This window comes from Silurus aristotelis (assembly GCF_946808225.1).
Source record: "Silurus aristotelis genome assembly, chromosome: 1".
In the NCBI taxonomy this organism is placed as follows: Eukaryota; Metazoa; Chordata; class Actinopteri; order Siluriformes; family Siluridae; genus Silurus; species Silurus aristotelis.
In genome coordinates, this window is record NC_139574.1 from 8,322,557 (window position 1) to 8,334,608 (window position 12,052).

The following is a 12,052-nucleotide window of genomic DNA, read 5'->3' on the forward strand; positions in this document are numbered from 1 at the left end:
TGTGTGTGTGTGTGTGTGTGTGTGTGTGTGTGTGTGTGTGTGTGTGTGTGTGTGTGTGTGTGTGTGTGTGTGTGTGTGTGTGTGTGTGTGTGTGTGTGTGTGTACTGATTTTTTGTCTATAACAGTATTACAGATAATTGTTACATCCGCTCAATGTATTTATACTTCATTCGCTTCCTGAAAACACTGTTTAAAGTTCATGAGGGAAATAAGACATATTTATGGCCAAATGTATTGGGACACCTGACTTTTTCAGCCTTATTCCCCCCCCCCAAAAAAGCTACCACAATGTTGGTTACTTGAACTAGGGAGGCCCAAACATGTTCCAGCAAGACAATGCCCCTGTGCACAAAGCAAACTCTACGAAGAAATGCTGTACATTGGTTACAGTGGAAGATCTCCTGCTGTAGACCTCAGACCTCCATTTATATCCACACTGAGATTGTCAGGATTTTTTATTCAAATTATCTCGTTTTTAAAGTTCAAGCAGTAAAAGTATGAGTAATTAGAGGATAGTGGTCGTGTGTAAAATGCCACATATGATCGACATCTCTCATGAAGAAATCCATAAAATATATATATTTATAACAAATATGTACCAGGTGGAATCAAAGAGTTTCAAAACTAGTTTTGTAACACACCAACAGATGGCAGCACAAGGCTGCACTCATGGTCATAGGGAGCACCGACCTTCATAAGTCACTATTCTGACCTTGTGCATCATCCTGTCTGCTATCACGTCTTTTTTCTCACTTAAGCACCCTACTCGCCGGATTCGGCTCTTCCACCCTCTTCCTGATGATGAAGATCCAGCTCAGTGATCTCCACTTTGACACCATTGCAGAGATCCAGTGCAATCAATAAAGTGCTTTCTTTGTAAACAGAGCCAGTCTGGAAACTTTTTGATACCACCTCCTATGCTTAGAGAAAAATCATACGTTTCCTGGAAAAACGTTTCCTCCGGGTGCATCTATGCATTTCTGACCTGATCTTTATATGAACTTTGAATTCTCATTGGTATCAGAATAGGATTCGTGGAAGAGAGCTTCTGTCATGGCTGTACTTTCTTGTTTACGGATTTCCTGTCAATAGTCCACGCTCTAATTTTGTCCTTTTGGTCATTTCAGAGATGCAGAGGGTCGAACGGTGTTGGACATATTCGATGAGAAGCTTCACCCGTTGTCGGTACGTCACTGATCTTACGTAATGCGCTCTAGATTTACAAGAGAAAACGCAGTATGTTAGATACATACAAATATACACATCGTGCAGATTTGTTGTGTCTGTGTGCTGCAGAAGTCGGAGGTTCCAGCGGATTACGATAAGCACGATCCGGAGCAGAAGCAGATCTACCGGTTCCTACGGACGCTTTTCAGCGCCGCCCAGCTCACGGCCGAGTGTGCCATCGTCACTCTGGTGAGGCTCGGGTCACTGGGGGGTGGGCACACAGGGTCCAGGACCTACTAGTCCTGTTTAAGTAAATAAAGTTTGGGCTGTAGGTTATAAAATATGAGCAAAAGTATTGGGACACCCGATTTTCCAGCAATATTTGGTTCTGACCCACACAACCTGTTCCAGCATGACAATGCCCCTGTGCACGAAGCCTCTCGCAAGCGCCCCCAACGCGTCGAACTGCACGTGCGCTGCTACTTTACCTGCCTCACGAAACGTAAAATATTTTGATATTTATGTCGTCAGATCGTAAGAAAAATTGTAAGTCGAACCTTCGTAACTTGGGGACTTTGTGTAATGTAAACGCTGACTGCACATCAGGCCTCCTCGCCTCCCCTGACTTTACTAACACCCTTGTAGCTGAATGGATCGCACACAAATCTCCACAAGCACATGCCAAAATCTAGCGGAACATCTACCCAGAAGAGTGGAGGTTTTTATAACTACAAACAGTGACTGGGACGTTCCAAAAATTCCTGTCAGATGTCCACAAACTTTTGCCCTAATGTAAGTGCAAAGTGGGTTATAAAGATGTTAAACTTTTCATTCTCACTTATTAATAGTAATACAAATAAATACAGGAACGATGAACAGATGAATAAACGAACGAGAGTCACCTTGATATTCATCCGAGTTTCATTCATGGTGAAAGTATGAATTCTGTTTAATATACAGATTTTAACTTCTTCAGTCTAAACTGGTTGTTTGGAGAATAAATGTATTTCCGTTTTAGTCATATTCTAATCAGCTGTCCGAGCAAACAGGTGAGAACTAGTTTTTTAGTTTAGCCCAAAGACCCTTTAGAAACAGGGTTGATGACCGACATCCCAGAGATGACATTGTGGTGAGGTGTGATTTGATGCAGCTGTCTGCGGGTTTTACGGTCAGGAAGACGAGCTTGTTTTAGCCTTCGTCTGTTCTTACGCCTCCGGTCAGAGACTCAGCGCCGATCCAACATCAGCTTCTTATAGCTCACACACACACACACACACACACACACACACACACACACACACACACACAGAATTCTGGAAGAGCCACAGTAGTAGATTCCTTTTGTGTGTGGGGGAGGGGAGGGGAGGGGGGGTTAAATAATAAATAGAGCAGGTTTTTACAACCTAACAAACATCATGTTTACACTCAGCCTGGGTTTTTTTTTGTTGTTGAAGGCATCAGTCATGGGTTGCTGGTAGATAGGGCAGGTTGCTCCATGTCATCTACCAAACAGCAGGCAGAGAGAAAAATGTAAGTTTGGGTTTAAACTGACTTAGATTGGGTCGAAACAGACTCGGGTTTAATAAAATGGGCGGGGACAGAGATCAGATTGGTTCCGATGGAGTTAGAGAATGGAAACGGATCAGATTAGTTTTAACAGGAAGTAGTACGGAGATGAAATTAGAGGTGGGAAAAAAAATTGGATTGGTTATATAGGAATTAGAGGTGGAAAAAGAGATTGGATTGGTTATATAGGAATTAGAGGTGGAAAAAGAGATTGGATTGGTTATATAGGAATTAGAGGTGGGAAAAGAGATTGGATTGGTTATATAGGAATTAGAGGTGGGAAAAGAGATTGGATTGGTTATATAGGAATTAGAGGTGGAAAAAGAGATTGGATTGGTTATATAGGAATTAGAGGTGGAAAAAGAGATTGGATTGGTTATATAGGAATTAGAGGTGGGAAAAGAGATTGGATTGGTTATATAGGAATTAGAGGTGGGAAAAGAGATTGGATTGGTTATACAGGAATTAGAGGTGGGAAAAGAGATTGGATTGGTTATACAGGAATTAAAGGTGGGAAAAGAGATTGGATTGGTTATACAGGAATTAGAGGTGGGAAAAGAGATTGGATTAGTTATACAGGAATTAGAGGTGGGAAAAGAGATTGGATTGGTTATATAGGAATGAGAGGTGGGAAAAGAGATTGGATTGTTATATAGGAATGAGAGGTGGAAAAAGAGATTGGATTGGTTTTATAGGAATTAGAGGTGGGAAAAGAGATTGGCTTGGTTATACAGGAATTAAAGGTGGGAAAAGAGATTGGATTGGTTATACAGGAATTAGAGGTGGGAAAAGAGATTGGATTGGTTCTATAGGAATGAGAGGTGGGAAAAGAGATTGGATTGTTATATAGGAATGAGAGGTGGAAAAAGAGATTGGATTGTTATATAGGAATGAGAGGTGGAAAAAGAGATTGGATTGGTTTTATAGGAATTAGAGGTGGGAAAAGAGATTGGCTTGGTTATACAGGAATTAAAGGTGGGAAAAGAGATTGGATTGGTTATACAGGAATTAGAGGTGGGAAAAGAGATTGGATTGGTTCTATAGGAATGAGAGGTGGGAAAAGAGATTGGATTGTTATATAGGAATGAGAGGTGGAAAAAGAGATTGGATTGTTATATAGGAATTAGAGGTGGGAAAAGAGATTGGATTGGTTATACAGGAATTAAAGGTGGGAAAAGAGATTGGATTGTTATATAGGAATGAGAGGTGGAAAAAGAGATTGGATTGGTTATATAGGAATTAGAGGTGGGAAAAGAGATTGGATTGGTTATACAGGAATTAAAGGTGGGAAAAGAGATTGGATTGGTTATACAGGAATTAGAGGTGGGAAAAGAGATTGGATTAGTTATACAGGAATTAGAGGTGGGAAAAGAGATTGGATTGGTTATATAGGAATTAGAGGTGGGAAAAGAGATTGGATTGGTTATATAGGAATTAGAGGTGGGAAAAGAGATTGGATTGGTTATACAGGAATTAAAGGTGGGAAAAGAGATTGGATTGGTTATACAGGAATTAGAGGTGGGAAAAGAGATTGGATTAGTTATACAGGAATTAGAGGTGGGAAAAGAGATTGGATTGGTTATATAGGAATGAGAGGTGGGAAAAGAGATTGGATTGGTTATATAGGAATGAGAGGTGGGAAAAGAGATTGGATTGTTATATAGGAATGAGAGGTGGAAAAAGAGATTGGATTGGTTATACAGGAATTAAAGGTGGGAAAAGAGATTGGATTAGTTATACAGGAATTAGAGGTGGGAAAAGAGATTGGATTGGCTCTATAGGAATGAGAGGTGGGAAAAGAGATTGGATTGTTATATAGGAATTAGAGGTGGGAAAAGAGATTGGATTGGTTATACAGGAATTAAAGGTGGGAAAAGAGATTGGATTGTTATATAGGAATGAGAGGTGGAAAAAGAGATTGGATTGGTTATATAGGAATTAGAGGTGGGAAAAGAGATTGGATTGGTTATACAGGAATTAAAGGTGGGAAAAGAGATTGGATTGGTTATACAGGAATTAGAGGTGGGAAAAGAGATTGGATTAGTTATACAGGAATTAGAGGTGGGAAAAGAGATTGGATTGGTTATATAGGAATGAGAGGTGGGAAAAGAGATTGGATTGTTATATAGGAATGAGAGGTGGAAAAAGAGATTGGATTGGTTTTATAGGAATTAGAGGTGGGAAAAGAGATTGGATTGTTATATAGGAATGAGAGGTGGAAAAAGAGATTGGATTGGTTTTATAGGAATTAGAGGTGGGAAAAGAGATCTGATCGTTATAGTGGAATTGGAGAATGGAAATTTAGATTGGATCGGTTCTTATAGAAATTGAAATAGAACATGGATTGGAACAGATTAAATCAGTTTTTGTATGAATAGGAAGGAAATTGAATTGGTTCCAATAGATTGGTTTCTATTAGTTGTAATGAAAATAAAGAATGTGAACAGAGATCGGATTGGTTAAAAAAGTTAAATTCAGAGCAGTAGAGGTGGTCTGAACCTGGTTATGGTAGAGTTGGCAGTGATGGGTGGATGGGATTGGTTGCAGTGGATTACAGGGGCATTTTTGAGTTTGGACTGTGATCTGATTTGGTTGTGTTTGCAGTCAAGGAGAAGCTACAGTCCGCTCTCTCCATTAACCCTAGAGTATTTCTGTTATAGCTTTTATTTGTGTGTGTAAACATAAGGGGCTGCAACAAACCAGTACTTTGTTAAACTGCTCTTTCTCTCTTTCTACCATATATCACTGTGTAGGTGCTTGAGCAGCTCTTTTCCAGTTAACAATTGCACTATAAGCTGTGAAACAGCACTCTGTTTATCTGTGAATCGACACGTATATAAGGGGGGGGGGGGGTGCGCTGTGTTTGTGAAAAACTGCTCGGGAAGATTTTACCATCGATTGAAGAAGCGTTTTGTTAGAACCAGATTGCCGTCTTCATCGGCCGTGATGGAAATCAATACACACTTACTGTGGCTTGGTCAGGTGAGAAACGAGCAGAGACGTCAGCGTGATTTAAGGTCTGTGTTCAGTTTGGGTCACTCTGGTTTTAGGCTTGTAGACAAGTCATTCTTGTGGATTATCTTACTTGTGGGTTCAGTCTGTATAAACCAGTGCCCCCTAATGTTTAGTTCCAGGAGTGCACAGGGTTTAAAGCGTTTCAGTTCATTTAATTAATAATGGTCTACCAGATGAAGAGTTTACCTCACCCATGACTGCACCGCAAAGTCGGAATCCAGTGATGATGAAACCCCATACAGAAAGGAGGTGGAACCGGTGTCACAACAACAACCTGTCTCTTAACATAGACAAAACAAAGATGGTTGTGTAGACTGATCAGTGGCTCTGTAGTGTGGTGAGTCAGTAGTACCAAGTTTCTTGGTGTACACATACCTGACGACCTCATTTGGACTACCAACACTAACTCCACTTTGAAGAACGCCTAACAAGCCTTCACTTCCTGAGGAAGCTAAAGAGAGGTAGCCTTCTACTGAGGAACTGTGGAGAGCCTGTCCAGCTACGTCACTGAGTTTCAGAAACTACTAAACTTTCCATTCGCAGAGCCTCTACCATTGTGAAGGATCCCTCTTGCCCCTCCCAGAAGCATCAGGACTACCGCACTACAAGGTTCTGCAACAGTTTCACCCCCCCAAGCTGTCAGAGCCCTAAACACCCTGGGTGTGCCACCCATGACCTTGCTTCCTTCTCCTTAACTGTTGGTCATAGAGTGGAAATTTGCCTTTGGCTTTTCAAAGCAGAACATTTACATTTACAGCATTTGGCAGACGCCCTCCTCCAGAGCGACTTACATACATATCCCATTCAAATAACTAAGCAGTTAAACTTTAAGGGCCTTGCTCAAGGGCCCAGTTGTGGAAGCTAACAACTTATGAGGTTCTGATCAGCAGTCCAACATCCTAACCACTGAGCTACCCAATACAAAAACAACATAAAGTACAAAAAAAACCCTAGTATGTAATCTAAATACTTGCATTTAAAATTCACACATACATACATTCCTGTATGTAACAAATTTTTACTCTCAATCCCAGTATTCTCTGTAATTGGTTCGAATAAAAAATTAAACAAACAATTAAAGGCAACAACAGGAATTGTTCCACTTAACTGTTCTCCATATTTCAGCATGCTTTAACAAATGCCTTTATTCCTTCCATCCTTCATTTATTCACTCCCTCGATATGCAGGATTTTCACGATTTTCTCTTTAAAAAAATTCTTGAAACTGGATTTTTTTTATTTATTTTTTTTACGCAAAAGAAACCATTTTGCTAGCATTAGCGATGACCCGAAAGTCGCAGCGGCAAAACAGCGCACTACAAATCGTATTTCCAGCGCAGAGTGATCAGCCGTATTGACACTGCGCTAACACTAGTTTTCTTTTTTTTTTTTATTATACCCCTGGCACTGTTGTGTATGTTTTCAAGTTTTATAATAATAAACAATAAGGGTGACACAGGGGGAGTGGTGGCTCCAGCGGTTAAGGCGCTTCGAGCCTCGGTATCGCCAAGCTGCCACTCTTGGGCCCTTGAGCAAGGCCCTTAACCCTCTATGCTCCGGGGGTCCCTTACGAGGGTAAAATCAAGGTCCGTGATGTAGGAGTGACGTGGGGCCGCCTTCCCGTGGGCTCACCACCTGCAGGAGGGACCGTAAGGGACGGTGCTGTGGGGATTGGGCAGCAGTCGAAGGCGGGGGCCTGCTTGGACTGCTGCCCCCGCGACCCGAATTACGGATAGGCGGGAGAAAATAAATGAATGAATAAGGGTGACACTGCGCTCAAAGTGCGAAAGATATGTCCGTATGTGGACGCATAAATTGTGACATAATCATATATTTACATACATAGAATTGAAGATAGAAATGCAATTTGCAATTCCTTTTGAATATTGTCCGGAATTTTCTTCCTTAGTGCGAGGCAGAGACTAAACAACCTCGCGGTCTGCCACTTAATACGTTCGTGAGGGAACTTGGGTTTTAACTCTGAAAAGGCTTGCATTTGTTACACGTGTGCACCGAAACCTTTCGATACGAACATCTGTACACCCCTAGAGGTTACACAGGGTCTGGGTCAACATATTCACTCTTCAACATGGGTAGGATTAAAGAACACACAAATGGGAGACTGAAGCGTGTTTTTGAGTTTTCATTCTGATGGCCCACACACTGGAACCATGCAGCTGATTACAGGAAGTGATACCACGTGAGGAAAACTGTTTTTTACACTGAGCATTTGAGAGGATCTCATGTCTCTGGGCTCTAAAGCATGTACGTCATACTCTAGTCCTGACTTAAATATTCCTCTTATAGCGCCGGAGCGCTGAAACATACAGACGGCATCCAGACACAAGGCCGTCTTTGTTGTGTTCTCACTCGATGCTTATGCATTCCGAACAAGCCCATGTGTTTAGAATCGCTCATCGTCGTAGGCAGGCCATGTAACCCGATCGATACTGCTTCATCTGAAGAAAAACTCTTTCTCCGACAGCACGTCTCTCCTGTTTTAGTGCAGTTAGTCAGTACAAATCACACAGAGTTACTTAGGCATCATCTGTTAGTTTGTACACACTTCACAGGTTTGGGCAGCTGTCATGAAGGAAGACAAATAAGGAGCCGCTGCTGCTGCTCTGGATGCCTCTTTTCTCACATGTAATTGCTCTTTGGGGTTTTATACAATAGCAGTAAAGATTTTAAAGCAAGCAGGAGCTTGAGGTCGACACCAAGCATTTTTTTAAGATCCCCCAGGACTCTGATGACTCTTTAAAACACAAACATGGGTTTAATAAGTATTGTTTTCTGGAAAGTATTTGATTATGAATATATATTTATATCTAAGCATGTTACTGCATGTCGTACCCTGTATGTATGTGTATGTGACAAATAAAATTTGATTTGATTTGACATACATACATAATTTTCATGCACAGACTAAAATAAAAACACCAATTTGTTATTTATTTATAGGTCTATATACATATTCATTCTGATTTGTATTGTTTTTTTGTTGTTTATTTTTTATTTATTTACCTGAGTTGTAACATAACGTAACACTTGATGTTGTAATATATTCCTCCTTTACCAGATTAAAACTTTTTTTTATTTATTTTCATTCTTTCTTCTTTTCTTTTTTTATTCATTTTATTAATTTGTTGATTTCTTTATTTACTTTTTTTCATAAATTTTTTGTTTATTTGTTTATTGTAATTTGCTCATTTGAGTTATTCTCACAACACAGCCGGTTCTGTGGCCTGTAGATATGTAACGTACTCTATACTTATGACGATCAACTTGAAATTTGGGATTATTTCCATGTAACCGTACAGCCTGTGGTGTAAATATATTTTTGGCTTTTTTGGGTTGTGTAGGACAATAAATTGGTCATTTGATGTTTATTTAACTGTTGTGGAAGGAGTCTCCAGGTTTCCAGCTAGGGGTAAATGTTACTGGCACATAACTTGCACTTTTTGAGGCAAAAAGAAAGGAAAGGGGGATTTGTTTTGGTCATGATGCGTCATTCATTCATAAATTGAAATGGGGTAATAGCTGGGCAGTAGGTAGGTGTGTATGTAAGTAGGTAGGTAAGTGTTGGTTAATCAGTGTCTGTGCTGTGTGACACTGCAAACCATGGATGGATGGATGGGTAGGTCAATGGATGGATGGATGGGCGGGTGGATGGAAGGATGGATGGATGGATGGATGGATGGATGGATGGATGGATGGATGGATGGTTAGGTAGATGGCTGGATGGATGGATGGATGGATGGATGGATAGATAGTTAGGTAGGTCGATGGATGGATGGGTGGATGGATGGATGGATGGATGGATGGATGGGTAGATGGATGGATGGATGGATGGATGGATGGATGGATGGATAGGTAGGTAGATAAAACACAATGCATCAAATCCAGAATTCATCAAACTCAGCGTTTCTATTTCTTTAGTACATTAATAAAGTGTGTTTTGGTTCCTCAGGTGTATCTGGAGAGGTTACTGACCTACGCTGAGATCGATATCTGTCCTGCTAACTGGAAGAGGATCGTCCTGGGTGCCATTTTGTTGGCGTCTAAAGTGTGGGACGATCAGGCCGTGTGGAACGTGGATTACTGTCAGATCCTCAAAGACATCACCGTAGACGACATGTAAGTGTGTGTGTGTGTGTGTGTGTGTGTTTCAAAGCTAATAATTCAACACAGCCAGCCAAATGAATAGCTGTCCTCTCTCTGCCAGTGTTTTACCAGTGTAGAAATGACACGAGTTACAGTAAGATCTACAGAAGCTCTTTACACGTCTAATTAGCTGTTGGAGAATTTTCTCGGACTTGTGAGTCAGTTGTGACTTTTTGTTGTAAAATGGCAGCGGCTTGTGGAGGTGGTTAGGAGAAGTGTCATATCAGTATTCGACTGCAGCAGTGACCACTCCTGACTCGTTATAGTGAGCAGAAATCACAGGTGTGTATGTGTGTATATATGTATATAAAGGCATTGGACTTTGGATCCGAAGGTCATAGATTCAAATCCCAGACACAGCAAGCTGCCACTGCTGGGCTCTTCAAAGTTTTTTAGGTCAAGAACCTCTTTTCAGATATTCAGTTTCCCTGATACAAAATGTGCCAAACATATCCGCTGATATTAATAGAAGATAATCATATTACACAAGTTATTATGTTAAAGCAATTAGAACAATGTTGTTGTTGTACATGCATCATTGTTTGTATATTATTTAAAATTTCAAAAAGATTTATGCATCACACCAAACTTATTTTGCAACTAAAATCGCAATTTATTCATCTGTTCACATCTGTCTTTTAATAGTTCTGCAGTTTCATACGTTTTCCTTTTAGCATCACGTGGAATATTATCGATTTACATGATCAACATCAGCTTTAATTTGATTAGATCGTAACGTTTCTTTTCACTGTCAGGTGGACAATTATACATTTACATGTCCAGCTTAGAGTTTAATAGAACTTTAATGTAATTTTTTTTTTTTATTAAATATTTTATCTTTGATGTTTTTAACCCTGTTTATCATTTTTTTTTAAACAAATAATTATTTGTGATTCTACAATAATTAGCAGTGCCCCTGCAGTACCGCCACAGACCCACTAGTCCCACTGGTTGAAGACCCATGTGAAAATAAAAAAAAAAGGAAAAAGTACCAATAGAAAAAAGCCTTAGTCATTGTTCTGACTTGCCTTAAAAATAATGTCTGTCAACATGAAACTGATGTTTATTTATTTCATATTAATTACCATTTGATGAACAAACACCCTTTTAACAAATCAGTCTTACAGTTTCAGACACACTGCCACTTTATTAGGTACGCTATTTTAATAAAGAGCTTTCATTTATGAACACTCAGCTGTGTTAATGACCGCAGCCACACTGTAACATCTGGAAGCTACCGAGAACTTGACCAGATGTTCCGATCAGCGTTAGGTCAGATTGCTGTGGTGTGGTGCAGAGAGCGATGTGACCTGACCCTCAGCATGTCATGTGACCCCCGACCTCCACTCAGTACACAGTTATTTCGAAGACCACACAGATAGTTTTGTTAAAAATGTGTTTGAGGCATGAGGGCGTGTGCGTGTGTGTGTGTGTGTGCGTGCGTGCGTGTGTGCGTGTGCGTGCGCGTGTGTTAAAGCTCGTGTTTTATTAAAGCATATTCTGTTTATCTCTTTCTTTCTCTTTATTTATCTGTCTTTCTCTTTGTCTGTCCTTATCTTTCCGTTTATCTGTTTATCTTTCTCTTATCTGTGTTTGTCTCTTTTCCTTTTTATTTGCCCGTTTTTCTGTTTGTCTGTCTTTCTTTTTCTGTCTCTCTCTTTATCTGTCTGCTGTTCACTTTGTCTATCTTACTTGTTTTATCTGTCTCTTTATAATCTGCCTTTCTTTTTATCTTTCCCTTTATCTGTCTTTCTGTTTTTATCTGTCTGTCTTTCTCTTAACTATCTCTTTATCTGTCTGTTTTACTCTCTATCTGTCTGTCTGTCTTTCTCTTTGTAGTGAATCCAGAATGTGCTCGCATCGCTTCACTTTTTCCATATTTCATATGTTTTATTCCAAAATGGATTAAATTAATTATTTTCCTCTAAAATCTAGAAACAAAACCCCGTGAAAGAAACGTGACAATGTGAAAGATGTTCATTTGAAATCTTTGCAAATTTATGAAAAATAAATAAAGAAATAAAAACCACACGCACATAAATATTAAATATAAATATTTACTATGACACTCCAAATTAAACTCAGGTGCACCCTGTTTCCACTAATCATCATTGAGATGTTTCCACAACTTGATATAAGTC

General features: G+C 39.8%; 1 protein-coding gene across 3 annotated transcripts in view; it reads left to right on the forward strand.

The window, feature by feature from the left end:
- The window catches only part of ccny (cyclin Y), a 60,273-nt gene that overhangs the window by 42,285 nt on the left and 5,936 nt on the right, over nt 1-12,052 (forward strand). For all 3 annotated transcript variants that reach the window (XR_014534612.1, XR_014534613.1, XM_083548198.1), the window contains 3 exons: nt 1,128-1,185; nt 1,297-1,416; nt 9,718-9,884. Coding sequence is in view for 1 of the 3 variants with exons in the window: in XM_083548198.1 (XP_083404324.1) it covers nt 1,128-1,185; nt 1,297-1,416; nt 9,718-9,884 (345 nt within the window). In the remaining 2 variants the exon portion in view is untranslated. The remainder of the gene's footprint in view (nt 1-1,127; nt 1,186-1,296; nt 1,417-9,717; nt 9,885-12,052) is intronic.